This window comes from Pieris rapae, chromosome 6 (genome assembly GCF_905147795.1).
Source record: "Pieris rapae chromosome 6, ilPieRapa1.1, whole genome shotgun sequence".
In the NCBI taxonomy this organism is placed as follows: domain Eukaryota; kingdom Metazoa; phylum Arthropoda; class Insecta; order Lepidoptera; family Pieridae; genus Pieris; species Pieris rapae.
In genome coordinates, this window is record NC_059514.1 from 6057819 (window position 1) to 6073169 (window position 15351).

The following is a 15351-nucleotide window of genomic DNA, read 5'->3' on the forward strand; positions in this document are numbered from 1 at the left end:
AGTGTTTATAAATACTTCAATGTATATTAAAGGTAGAAATTGGTTTATATGAAAAGTGTCATTTGATGGAAATTAGACTATACCTAATCATTTGTCTTCCTTTACATGCAGGGTGGAGAGCTTGCGGTCCATTTCTATTCCATACTTTTGGTTGGTTTTAATAACTGACAACTGATATATTTACTTTATTTAAATAATTAACTTATTATTTATACTCTCAGCCAAGCTTTGCTGTTCAACTAAGATTTTTGTTATATCATATCATAGTAGTAAACTATTCAAGGGAAACGGTAGAAGACCTTATGTGAAAGGTAGATAGCTTATGTGAAACGTTGGTACTTTTAACACAGCGCCATCTGTTAGAATTATATCAAATAATAAACAAATAATTGTAATAAAATAATATTGCGGGTGTAAATTGAGATGTTAGCTATCCTTGCTTTATCTTTTAAGTTAGATCAAACTGCGCATAGTGTTCAAATTTGATTGACAACGGTTCGGTAGTTTGGGAGTCCATAGCGGACGAACAACGTGACGCGTAATTTAAATTTATTAAGAATATCTTCTTATTGTCGTTTTTCTTAGTGACCAACTAAGAATATTCAATTTTTTATCTTAAAAACAGTTTAGAATCGAGGGACTACACCGACCATCCTGACGAAATCACGGACCGATATAGGCTTTTAAAGGCTCCCTTAACCCTTTATGGTCTGCCCACATAAACATTGTTTAAAAAATATATGGTTAATTACAGGCCCATTAGAAGCGATTAATGTCTATAAAAACCATATACGGAAGGCGTGCCATCAATTTGCTAAAGATTGAAAATTAAACTTTCTACATAATGGGTCTCGCAAAATTTAATTAATTAACCAAACCATTAAATCAAAAAAACTTGAAATTAAAATCGACAATTTTGCAAAGTGGGAAGTAGGATGACCATATTGGAAAGAGGTATTTGGATCATTTTTTTATGTGTTAATCAAGTACAGAACAGACTGAGTCTGTCGTCACACATCAATAAAATTATTTCGGTGGAACTGAGTTACAAAATTTTGTGTCAGATTATTTAACGGCTGTAATTAGGAAATTAAAATTAAGTAGATTTCCCTTTTAAATATAGATGTATTGTGAACTTATCTTACCTATCTTTACTAATTATCATGAGTAACCAATAATTCTAAATAAACTTAACTAAGTACTAACTAAATATATATATTTTTAAATACAGTGCTTATACCAATAAAAAGTAAATCAGTAAGGCGCCGGTTTTCTTACGATGTTTTCCTTTACCGTTCGAGCGAATGTTAAACGCGCACATAGAAAGTTCATTGGTGCACAGCCGGGGATCGAACCTCAGGGATCAGACTCACAATGAAGCCGCTTATCTGTTTTTTTACGATTTTAAATCAAGAAATATATAGATGAGGTTTAGAAAAAAAAGATCGGAACTGCGGAATCTTATCCGCATTTATTATTTCTAATAGTGTACAGTATCATTATACAGCCATGATCATTTAGCATTTGTATAATTATAATCCGAAACTGAAAACAAAACAATAATGACAATATTATGCAGTTACGTAATACGTAAAATCCAAATTCACAAGTATAAGGGAAACCCGGTGTCTGTATATACCTAGGTAACACTGAAAATGTTTAGAAAATGAAAAACGGTTTAATGTAGACAGTTGCCAATGCTTTAATTGGTTTTCGAAGTAATCTCCGTTTCTCTCCACACATCGTCGCATTCGATAGAATCACTGAGAAAAGCAGTGGGCGCATTTTTCTTAAGGTGTCTCTTCTATGGCCTCTTCGTACGCTTTCACTTCAGGGTTCGTAAAGCGAATACCTGGAATTTTATCTTTAGTACTTACTCTCATTTCTCCGTTAACAGTCCGTTTTGCGGAGTGCGCTTAAGCATTGTCGCGGTGAAGGAGGATCCTGCTTCGAGGGCGCTGGTGTCTATTTTTTTCTAAGACAACAGGCAAACACCGATTGACATACCAGTCTGCAGTAACTGTCATAAATAATTGACCGAAAATTTTCTCGTATTAGATTCATTTTCACGTGTAACAAGAGTTTTAGATTTACCGCCAATTCACAATAACAATTAATGAGAAATAAATGCAATATAAATTAGGTTACCAAAGAGTTCTAAAATTGAAATTCAAAAAAGTTTTCATAAGCAATGTTTGTAACTGGCCAGTTCTAAACATTTTTAGTGTTACCCACGTACAAATATCGTGACAGTCTACAATTTATACGTATGCATGTCTGGTACCCCACATATATATCACGATACCTCTAATGATAATTAATAATTTATATTTTAAGGGGTGTCAAGTTCCGGATTGTGTTATAAAAACAGTAATTATAGCGTAAACAATTCAGAGTTTTGATATGTAAATAAAATACACAACCTGCCTTATTTATAATCTGTTTGTATTCCTTTAATTTTTTCCTGTTTTATTTTGCGTATAATAATAACTTAATTAAATGCACTTTAATTATTTCTTAAACTTACATTGTTAAATAATTAAAATTGACTGCAATATTACATTGAGGAAATACTGGCCGTTAACAAATAACTTCTGCTTGCAAAGAAAACAAAGTACGGTAATAAAACGAAGAATGATTCATAAGCCATTCCAATATTTAAATTTAGAATTTATGGCAGTTCGAAATCTATAAACTCTACTACAGATCTGCCGACAAAAACGTCGATTAGCTATTATTAAATTCGCGGGAATATTATTAGCGGTCGTCTTATGTTTTATTGATGATGACGTGATGTTAGTGAAAATATTCGAAAGCAGCAGTTAGGAATGGCTGACAAATTGCAATATTAAGGGGAAGTTAGTCTACAGAGGAGTTTCTTTACAGCAAGCTCTTACGTATATCGGAACAAATTCGAAATAGGGTCCTTCAAGAAAAGAGCGTACCAATTCTTAAAAGGCAGGCAACGCACTCGCGAGCCCTCTGGCATTGAGAGTTTCCATGGACTCATGGTTAAGGCTCACTTAACATCAGGTGAGCCTCCTGCCCGTTTGCCCCCTGTTCTATAAAAAAAAAATTGAAAAAATATTCAAACCTTTGACGACATGATTAGTGTCCATCTGTATAAGAATTCATTTAAAGTCAACGTTTTTAAATAACAATGGAAATGGATAAGATTTACTTTCATTCGATTCTACGTTGTACAACAACCGTAAATTGTAGTTAAATTTTCCTCTGCTAAAAAAATTTATATAATTGGCGTTAGTAATTGTTAAATATTGTACATCTATGAATGAGTCCGTAGCTAAATATTATTGTGTTAAAAATGTTTCATAACGTTATATTAAAATATCCTAAGATAAACTGTAAAGTTGTATTCTCCTTAATGCTAATGGAGAATTAAGTATATAATTTATTAAAGTCTGTTTTGATTAAACGCACTATCATTTCATATTACCTGTAAAGTTTTGATTAAATTCCATAAAATATTACCAAGATTGTCATAAAATTTCGATCACAAAATTAAATTAATATTGAAATTGATTTCAATAATTTAGATCGATATCTAGTTTATATTAATTTATGAGGTTTAAATGATTTAATAAACTGTTTCTAGAACGTGTTTATTTGTTAATTCTGATAAGAATGTAAATACTTTTTAATACCTGCAATTCGAAGGTTCGCTTTCTATTTTTATATACTATCAGGAAACTATCACTTGCGGTTTCGATATAGAAAAAAAAGTTAATTCATAGTAGGTACTAGTGATGTGGTCGGCTTCATACTATAATTAGGCGCGGCCTACTTTGTTATTGTGTTAAATTCTAATTATTAATTAGGTAAACTTTTTATATCTAATAAACCCTATTTTTTACTATCGAGAAATTAGGTTGTGCTATTCCTCACATGTATTATTTTAGATTTCTCAGCCGGAAATGACCTAGTATGCTATTGATTAAATTGTTAACTTTGAGGGTTGGTAAGCGGAAGTAAGGATTTTTGCTCATGTCTGGTAAGTCTACCCCATGTGGTCGTGTATTACAAAATGCGTGCACTCATTAAAATACATTGGTTTAAGTGATGAGCGATGTTGTATTAATAGAAACATATTAATAACGTATTGTAATTTATTCATTTATTTGCTATTTTGGTCACCATCAAATGCATAGGTGCGAGAACCTAGAGAAGCTGATCGTGATTAGCAACACCGAAGGCAAAAGATCGTGTGGACGTTCGCCAAGAAGGTGTACTTATCAAAATTCTCATAAAATAATGCTAAATCCGTATTCGATGATTTACCTGCGTTAGGTAGACCAGAGTTTTTCAATGAATTGTAGTCTGAGCACTCTTTGAGAAATCTTTTTTTGTGTAGAGCTGGAATACGTGGTGATTACATGTTGGGGTATATAAAATCTTTTATTTTATTAGTTATTTAAACTATAAACTCATTGCTTTTGATTAAATTAACATTATTATTGGGTATTTTGCTCAATTTACCGCATGCATTGAATAATTTCATGAAAAGTGGTTGTACGAGACCTATGCTTTTTACATTGGTACACATATATTTCCAATACGGTACTATAAATATGTGGATTATATAAAGATATATCGGTTATCTGAAAATCGCTTCCTCTTTTGAGTGACACCAAACATAAAATATCAATTTACGTGATCGCGTCGCACGCGCCGTTCGCCCCACTGTTTCCTGACGAAACACGAGCTTTATGTAACGATGGATTGATTAACGGAAACGCATTTATTTGAAAGACGACAGTATAAAATATTCTTATCTTTTTCGTCGTCAGAGCCCATAACAGTAATTCCAAAACAGTTTAGAATTATTGCTTGTCTTTCATTATTTAATTTGTATTTTGAATTCATAGAAATTTATCAATAACGCCTAAATGCTACTGATATAAGACCCGAAATGTCGATTTATGTAATAGATAGATAGATTCGTTTTTAACTTATGAAAAATACAAGAAACATTTCCTAAAATGGTAATCGTTAAGTGTAACAGACGGTTCTAACGCTAATGGAAAATTTTCTCCAAGTGCAGCAGTTTTTAAGAAGTTATTTTAAATAATTTACTTTTAACCTAGATCTTTGATTTATCATTCATTTTCATTCACACATATGTAGGCCTTAAGACGCAACGACGTGAGGTTCGTTGTAAGCGCTTTCAATAAATCATTTAATTATTGACCAAACAAAGATATTATTCAGTAAGTACTTAGTAAGAATGGCATATTATGTTAAAAACATCTAATTAGATAAATATTTATTGCATAATTAACTTTCGCTATTATGTAATGTGTTATTACTACTAATATCAACTAATACCTTAATTAATTTCGTTCAAATGCAGTTTTGCCTAATTGTTATCTCTATATCTATAACAAAAACTAATCAACTAATCAAAACATTGAAAATTCTCAAAATAACTAAAATAAAAAATTATATAGTCTGTTTTGTTTCTACATAATATAAAAAAATATTATTTTCATTATATTTTTGAAAAAGGAACACTATTTAGAACCTAATTATTAAAAGCAAAAAAATCAATTACTGAACTTAAAATATAATAACTTATACTAACTACTTAACTGTTTTTAAGTTATCCGAAGGACTGACTCATCAACCCTGACATTTAGTTGAGTAAAGGTTGAAACTTGATCTGTGTCCTGATCATCCAGAGCTTTCAGAAGCTTGAAAAAGTATTAGTTATCACAACATCAATACAGCCTGTATGTGGCTTCAGATTTAAGCGAGAATTCTTTAAGCTTAGAACTGTATGTAAGATATATAGACAGTTCCAATAAAATTTATCTCCGATTGAAAGGTCCGCTTAAAAAGTTTACTATTATTTTTAATATTAATATGAACGTTCATAAGTGTATGTAATTACCAATATGAATAAATATTTTTATAGGATAGCAGGCAAACTAGTATACGGGACACTTAGCGTTAAATGTTTACCACCGCCCATGGACTTCTGCAAGACCGGAAGAGTAAGAGGCGGCCTTTATGGACTTCTCTTGAAGGCCCGAAGTCGTTATGATTTGCAGCTAACATCATCATCTTAACATCTGTGGAACTCCAAACGGAGTTGCATGGAATTTTGCATTCAGTCTTGACCAGGGATGCAATTTATCCGTAGAATAAATATATTTTGATTTTATTTGATATAACGTCACGTCTATTATTATGAAATAAGGTATACATTTTCACCACAGTCTCTCAATTTTAATATCAGCCTATTTAAACAATGCTATCAAATAACTGAAGAATGTTATTCGACAAACATTTCCTCATCTCAAATTAGAACTTGGAACTTGCATCACGTTAGATAAAAATATTAGAAAGAGGACAGAATTATTTTTTGAGGATTGATTTCTTTTTTTGCGAAATTCCTTAAATTCCATAGATATTTATAGGTAGTTTTAGTATATTGGTCTTATCGACTAATAGGAGGAGGATCTTGTCGGTTTCTTTGGTACTATATTATATATTTCGACATAACTATGTATGTATTATACGAAGATGACTCAAAGGAAATATGAATACGTCATCGAAATTAGAAGTAAAGTCTTCTAATTTATATAGACAACAAGTGGTCACGGGTTGATTCTTTAAATATTAAACTCTTAGTATGTGAATTTACAGTAATTTGCTGTATGACTGTGTATACTAAAAATGGAGAAATGGGACACCAATTTAGATCTACGCGGCGCGGCGTCTCACAAGTTTTTTCTTAGAACCCATTCCAAAATCGTATGGTACCGTTCACCTAGTGTAGATTTATATACAAACTTTTTATTCCTTACAATGGTACTTCCAAATGCAATAGATATTTCAATCATTTTGTATATTTAGAATTGGGGTTAAAGATGTCATGTCAGATCTTATTCGTGACGAATGTTCTAGATACAAAAAAAAATCAATTTGAACAGATTTGATAGACAATCAGGCAAAGTTGTCAAGCTCGATATGCCTCACTTATGCCGTCATTTTTGGCAATAGAGCATCGATCCATGATCCAATTGTATATGTGTTGGTTGCTTAAAATCCATAGTGTCTGTATTCTTTACAACACCAAAAAGCAATAATGGGTCATCAACACACAAGCTGCTGATCGTAGTTCCCTTCACTGAAGGGTCGAGCTTATTTAACGATAATAATTGCTAACTAAATCAACACCTGCCGAGTTACTCATTTTGCTGTTGCATAATTGCATTTTTCATACGGAAACTTGTATACGTAGGTCTTCGAGTAATCGGAAATTCATTTATATGGCTTTGCATTATAGGTTATAGTTTTATGGAAATGACGCTAACAAAATTAAAAAAAAATGTTTTATTGTTTCATTGAATTGTTTAAGTTGGGTCAAAATAAGAAACATATTAAGGGTGAATACAAATATAATTGTGTGGTTGTCTGGAAGAGATCGCTCGAAAGCGTTAAGGCCGCCAGTTGCTCTCTTTTTCATTTAACTATGTTCAATTTTTATATTGTAATGTAACGAAGTGTTAATAAATGAATAAAAAAATAAATAATAAAGTACAAATACATTTTTAGGTAAAACAATGTTATTTTATTATAAATACTTTTTGTAAAGTTTACAAATCCTTCATCACTGCTTAATCATTAAATTACTAATTAACAAAATTATATGTTTACTAAGTTTCAAACATTTTTTTCTTTGTAATAATTATTTTATACGACCAATAACAAAGTATATTGGTGATACAGGATAATCACCAACAAACAATAAAATCCGCAAGATGCTTTAATTGGCGCGTAAAGCCCATAAAACGAAAAAGTGCCTGGCATTGCAATAAATAAAATCGATATTACGGCACTTGTAAACATCATATTCGGACATTCGCCCCATCATTATAGGGATGTGCGAATTTAATTGTACTTATCGATGATTTATAGCGTATGGCCCCCCGCGCTTAGCCGTTTCAAGTTATGAAGTTTAGTCAGTGTGCTACAGCGACGCACTGCGCACGTTGTGATCGTGCGCATAGTTCGTTCACCTCGACCTTACGATCGCAACTGTCAAAATTGACGAATCGTACGGGAACGATTTTGTGGTTCGATTTAGTTTTAGGTATGGCGGGAAATTTTTTGTATGAATAATTTGAACCCAAGTACCGCTAGACGTGTAGTGTTGTGATGCGAGTGTTGTGTACTCAAATTGTGTTTTAGTGCTATTGTAATGCTGTTATCATGACACATTGATGTCGTACGAAGCTGATATGTCTATAATTAGCGAGCTGCGATGGTTGCAAGACGACGAGCTGTTTGCTTTATCCTTGCAAAACGGTAATTATGCCCTATCTATGCACACTTCGCATTTTTTAATATAATTTAAATTGGTTGTTATCGAACTTAAAGAGACTTGAAATTACTTGTAAATAATTGATTGTATTTCCTGTGATACTCTACTTCTGTACATATTAGTATTGATCTATAAAAACATGCATATAAAAGTAATAAATCCTATGTCCTTGTCATCTTTTCTTCCTTAATAAAACACCTGCGCATAAAACCAATCGGAAACGTACATTTTTCTGCGCTTACGCAAATTAAACAAAAGAATCGATAACGTCATATATCATAAACTTGAAATTAACCGGTTTTGCAATGTCAAATAAAACTGGCTATTTATTTCCTACATTAATATATTTTGCATCTTTATAAATGTCATTTAATTTGATTAACTGTTACTTTCCTTTAGCAAACTCAATTACTTAATGTCTAATTTATTTCCTTTAATCTAATATTAATGCATATGAATTCTTATATTTATTTTTATGACACATATACATATATTATATTATACGAGAGTAAAAATAAGAAGTTTGCATAATAATAGGTGTTATAAGACCTCGACCTCTGGTAACCTTAGAACATCACTAGCGTTGAATATAAATAAGTTTTAAGATATTTTATGTTATTGTACGGTGCCTAATACGGTGTATACCTTTTATGCATAATAATACTCAATAGACTATTTATTATAATACCTGTTATCAAATAGTGTACATACACAGATCTATTAAACCAGGGACGATTTTTATAAAAGACAAATTACAATTTAATAAAAAGTTTTTATATCGGATTCTTTCTTATATATTGACTTATAAAAGTATGCGGAGGGATTTCCCGTTGATGGAAAATTTAAATATAGATGTAACTCCAAATACATATTACCTATATCTATTTACAAGTTTATAATGGCCGGTAAAATCCTTATGTTCTGCATGTTTTTACTTTGAGTCTCTCCTGTAACATAATTCCGATAAAGTTCTCTATACAAATTGATGATATATTTTAGTTTTAAGCAATAATACACAACGTGTCATAACGTGTTAAGTTTTTACGTGTTTTTTTTTTTCAATATTCGTTAGTCAAAAACAATCAAACTAAAACACGATTCGTATCGTTGGTAAATAGGAAATAATAACCAAGGTGAGCTAGGTGCTTACCGGCAACACGTCTAACAGAGACTATATTTATGTATACTCTAAATAATACTTTTATGCACTGCCAGTATGTGTGTGGCCTATATACTACCTATAAACTATATACCACTGGTATATTATATACAAATAGGAAATTCTATGACTCAAAAGACAATTTAAAATTTGTCCGGGCCTAGTACTGAGGCTGTATCAAAATTGAATTTCAGTATGATTCATATGGGAATAGAGATGATGCAAGCAAAATTCCGCGTCATAGACAAACACTTTTATCTAACACATAACATAACCATTATTATTATTACTGCATGCAGTAGGTTGAAAATCTAAAAATAATAATGGTTTCGTGTATATTGCAATATCAATATGATTGACCTTTGAAATCATCTAATGTGTATTTAAGTCAGACAAGGTCAATGATTTGCGAAATACCAAAAATTAAATGATAAGCAGATCATTTGATAGCTTACGTCAGATGCTAAACAAAAAATTGTAGGTACTTGAGATATATTAGAATTCGCATCGCGGTTTATATTTATACTAGCAGCCCCTTCGTTTTTCGTTACTCCTTAATGCCTAGCCTACCTCTTTAGTACCAAAACGGAACATTTTGCTATGCTACCCCAGAGACAGTTCGGTTTTGCGGAATGAAAACTATTAAGGTTTTCTGTGATTTTTTCTCTATATGAACCTCAGAGTTCATGTCATAAGCTTTTAATTAACAAATTAAAAATAGGGGTTAATTGTAGAGAGTTGAAAATGAAGGGTGGTATGTATTTTTGTATGCTGTATCATAAAAAAAATTGTCTTAAAAATAAAATATTGCTCTGGACAGTGGACACCCCGTATCGCTTAGGGGATTCCGATTCTCAGACCTACTGAATATGCATAATAAATTTCATAAGAATCGCTTAAGCCGTTTCGGAGGAGAATGGTTACTAACATTGTGACACGAGAATATTATAAATTTAATTTTATATATGTTTGCAATCATATTGTATCAAACTTCATACTAAATGTATCAGTGAAAACTAACGTATAACATATAGGATATAGCCTAGCTATAGAGTCTATGATTTTATTAGGCATTTTAATAGTGGTTAGTAGTGGTCTTTGCTTTGCGACGAGGAACGCGACTTTCAAAAAAAACATCGTACATCAAAAAAAATATCGTGAATTCGATCGATAATAATGTACATGGCGATGTTACTACGAGAAAAAGTAGCGCGTATTAGACCCAACACCTGACGGCGTGACTCGAGTACACAAGGCTGATCACCTATTGTGAGTTCCGAGGCAAAGACCAAGGATTCTAACGTCACAGGATTTGCTTTTAATAGGAGAGGTGCTTGGTTCTACAATCGATTCGTCGACAATTAAATGTTTTATAATAAAACAAAATTTTGTGGAAATCTATTGAGTCCCTATGAAGATTATGTACTGCACGAAGGATACCTAACGTAACATAGATATGAACAATTGGTACTATGGATATGGATATTTGATGAAATTCCGCGAATTCCTACATAATTAATCGAAATAGATATTAGGTATACTATTAAATATTTATTTGTCCTTTATGCATGTACAACGTACTGAATATATCAAAGTTTCTTTTTAAAAACAATTCCTTGCCAAAACGCAAATAAGAAACTAAGTGCGAGAGTGTGAACCTTATCCTCTTATCCTCAACCTCAAAAATTACAAAACAAAAAATAAAAATTTATTATTAAAAATATATTAAGTTTTTTGTTTGGTACGAATTTCTGCATCTGTCATTGATTATATGTATCAGCCTTTTGTGCCAACGAACCGAAAAAATCTTGTCGTTGTCTGAATAGTTCCAAGAACCATGAAAGTTTAAAACTAAGCAATGGAGGCGAAAAACATAATTGTAGTTAACAAAATACTGAAAAATATCCTTGTAAAGTGTAAAATATTTGTTTTGTCCTTTTGAATGTACTTTGTATTTAATTACTAAGTTAAGATTGAAATAAGACTATTATTTGATGTTTGATCTTATAAATAAAATATGATTATATATAAGACTAGCTGCTCCCGCGAACTTCTTTGTTCCTTAATGCGTAGTCTGCCTTTTCGTACACACCAACATGGATCATTTTGCTACGCTACCCTAGTGAAAAACATCAAAGTCTTTAACTATCAAATAAAAAGTAGGGGTTTATGGTAGTGGGGTGTAAATTAAGGGTTGTATGTATTTTTGTATGTAGGTGGACACCCCTTATTGCTTATGGGTTTGAAAGATAGATAGTAGCCGATTCTCAGATCTACTGAATATACATAATAAATTTGTGACACCATGAATGAATTTTATATATATAGATACTTATGTTTTGTTGCTAGTACTTTTTTAAAATTTATTTGGAGATATATTTCTTTGCCTTTCTAGCAGTTTTTAATTAGCACGTAGGGACTGCAAACCAGTGCCTAAGACTATTAAATTCACACTTATAAAAAAACCTCTGTTGTAACTACAATTTAATTTTTTTACAAGAAGATTGTTCATATTCTATTTGGAATATGGTTTTGGCACAGTTGGTTGGTCCTCAGCTGAAAGTACCTCCACACTATTTTTCTATTTTTACTTACAAATTCAAATTAATTAGCTTTTCATAGTATGGAATTGGTAATAATGGTAGGTAACACGGATAATCCATTCAATGTGTGGCGGCCATTGCGGTGATGTCATTGAGCCGTCTCAATGGATAAGGCGATTCGGACATTGCAGTTTAAGAGTCAGCTCAAGAAATAGTATTTTAAGTTTATTATCTATCTAAAGTCGAGAAGTGTTTCCCAAGACTACATAACAATATAAGCTACAATAAATTAAATTATTTCAAAAGAAATCATGTTAACTGGAATCAGGTTCTAGTAAAGACCTTTCTTCTAGTAAAGACCTCTTCAGTTCTAGTAAAGAAGTATGATTCGTTTATTTATAGAAACTGCCTCTACTAAACAATGTCTTACAATCTGTACAAATATTGTAATTTTATAAAACCTTTTTAAGTTTTATCACATTTACCGGGAGTGTGAATGCATTTGTCACGTTCATAAACAAGACTGCTATGACTACGTTAATACAAACCACAGCGGTTTTCTAATGTAAAATATTTTTTTAAATAATCATATGAAATGTCACAACGTCGTTGATATGATTCCGTTCTAGAGATATGAGTGTTCCGAATATAACTGTTCTGTATATTATGTAAAAACTTCTATAATATGTTTTACAATGTTGGAACCAGCTGCTCACTATAGTATTTCAGAACCAAATCCACTTAGGGTAATTGAGGAAAAGAGCGTATCAATTTTTAAAAGGCCAGCAACGCGCTTGTGAGACTTCTGGCAATGCGAGTGTTCACGAGCGGCGGTATTACCTAACATCAGGTGAGCCTCCTGCCCGCCTGCTTCCTGTAATTTAAAAAAAAAATTATATTTGTAAAATACACGATCGTAAAAAATAAATTTCACTCCACCTCTTAGGCTATACACGAATGTTAAGCACATTAATGTTGCAATATTATGACTGTGTCCGGTAACGAGATTCCGAATCACATTTTATCCACGCGTCGACCACATCCATGTTTAAAAATACCATTAAATTATTCAATGCCAATTTTACTCAGTATATAATATTACCTTAGGTATTTGATATATTACCCAATTGTACAATTATTTGTTGTCTATATTTTTAATCTATGAGCACGATGGGTTTATCGGTTATGGCTGGAGACGAACAAATAAAAGCGAACAACTTTACTCGTTAGCGAAATTCTTGAATTCTATTTTTAAATTGAATTTCATTCAAATATAATATGAAAGAGATAGTCATGTAGAAAAGTGGGTTAAGTTATTGCTTCCTTTCTTATTAATATAATCTTGTTTATTTTTATAATAATTTTGGCCGACATGTTTATTCATAACAATACTTTAGTCACAAATCATTCTCAAAATGGAAATACGCACTCTTCATTACGAACCAAGCCACAGAGGCAGTTTGATATATATATATTATGTATGCATATCCAATATTAAAAAGAAAACAAGTTTTGCTTATAATTTTTCTTGAGGATTGCTGAACGTTGTTGCTCTAAAATACCATTACTGCTAAACTTATAATGTTATTTAAATGGTTATAAATACGTTTAAGGTGCGCTAATCGTCTGCGCAATTATCTTTACAAGTAGGGTGTTGGAGAATTCGCATTTATATTAATGCTCCAACTAACTGACGAATGATCTCAATTTACTTGCTGTTGCTAGGACCATAAGAGTTGTTTAAATAAATATAATAATATACATCTTTAAGCCGAAATGGAACTCCAAAACAATAATACAAAAACCTAAGTAATATTGTTATTTTCAAAAACTTTTCCGCTTTAGTTCTTATTTAAGAACATTTACTTATAAGATTGATTAATTTAAGAATTTTTATTTCAAATATCCTTAAAAATAAATCGTAAGAATAGGTTTAAAAAATTAGGTATCATACATAACACATACCTTCTACAGATTTGATCTCTTTCGATGTGTCTCATATCACATTTATGACAATTTTATCAGTCTCATATTTTAGAGAACGCGTCTTGCGTAGGTTGTATCTTAGTAAAGCTATAAACGTATTAACATCTGTGACTATAGATCATATGCCTCTTACAAACTTATATTGTGTGCTATAAATAATCCATAAACAAAGTTTTAGTATTGGATGAGACAAAATTTGAAATGATTTTTATCTGTTGCGTGATAAAAAATATCAGGTGTAGTATCTTAATGTATACTTATGAATGTGTGTAAAAAAATTTTTACACCAGTTCTCAAATCAAGGGCGTAAAACAAAATTTTCCGTCACTCTTTTAAATCGCAAAGGTTTCTTTATTACTTTTTTCCTTATTCTATATTATGTATTGATGATGCCAAGCAAGTATATGCAATAGGCTTTCTCACCAATATTGTTCAATGACGTTTCATTGTATACGCAAAGGAATTCACTTATTATGCAATTCATAATAGATGCAAGAAATCAAGCCTAGTTTTAACATTTCAGTCACGTCTTCAGGACTTTTTGCTGCTTATTCTATACGAGCTGCTGTATTAATTATCGTCAGAACAGAGGATTACAGAATGTCCTCACATTTCAAGGAAGGAAAATAAATAAAATTTATATGAGGACTAGGTTCTACTGGTGACTTTATTATTGATTTACTATATTTTCTTATTTTTCGGCCAGGATTGTGCTCACAGTAATTGTTTAATATTCATGAAAAATTTTCAGTGTCTAATTTGTATATATGTAAACGTGATTGTGTGAAATGTGTCCTTTAAGATATATAAATAATATTATATAAAATCAAATATGCTATTTATAACCGATATCCAAAATAGAATAATAATATTCTTGTATTGCAGTCTCAGTACAATAGAACAATTTACAATATGGCACATTGTAACGTCTGATGATACAAATTCAGCGTGACTTAAAATGCTTAGTAACTGTTTACAATGTACATTGAGAGAATAATACATGAGAATATAATAAAATAAATCCAAAAATAAAATGCGTTTTTTTTTTAATTTAAATAATTGCTTCGGTAACAATTGCATATAAAATGATATACTGTATAATCTTACTTTCATACACCGTTTTTACTATTTTCATCCGGTATATGTGCACCGTACTTGATACAATGTTATCAATCAAGTGAAGACGGAATGCAGCTGATAAGACGTGAGAAGCCTACCAATGTGAACTTTTCTAATTAAACTCATTATTTCGTATACTATTATAGACATGCGACTTTACTTAATGGTTTAGAGACATGAATATATAAAACATA

General features: G+C 31.3%; 1 protein-coding gene across 2 annotated transcripts in view; it reads left to right on the top strand.

Annotated features, from left to right (window-relative positions):
* Positions 1–7978: 7978 nt before the first annotated feature.
* LOC110992453 (rho GTPase-activating protein 7) overlaps positions 7979–15351 on the top strand; it is a 174774-nt gene continuing 167401 nt past the window's right edge. For both annotated transcript variants that reach the window (XM_045628508.1, XM_045628509.1), the window contains exon 1: positions 7979–8334. In XM_045628508.1, coding sequence (XP_045484464.1) covers positions 8250–8334 — 85 coding nt within the window. In that variant the 5' untranslated portion in view covers positions 7979–8249. The remainder of the gene's footprint in view (positions 8335–15351) is intronic.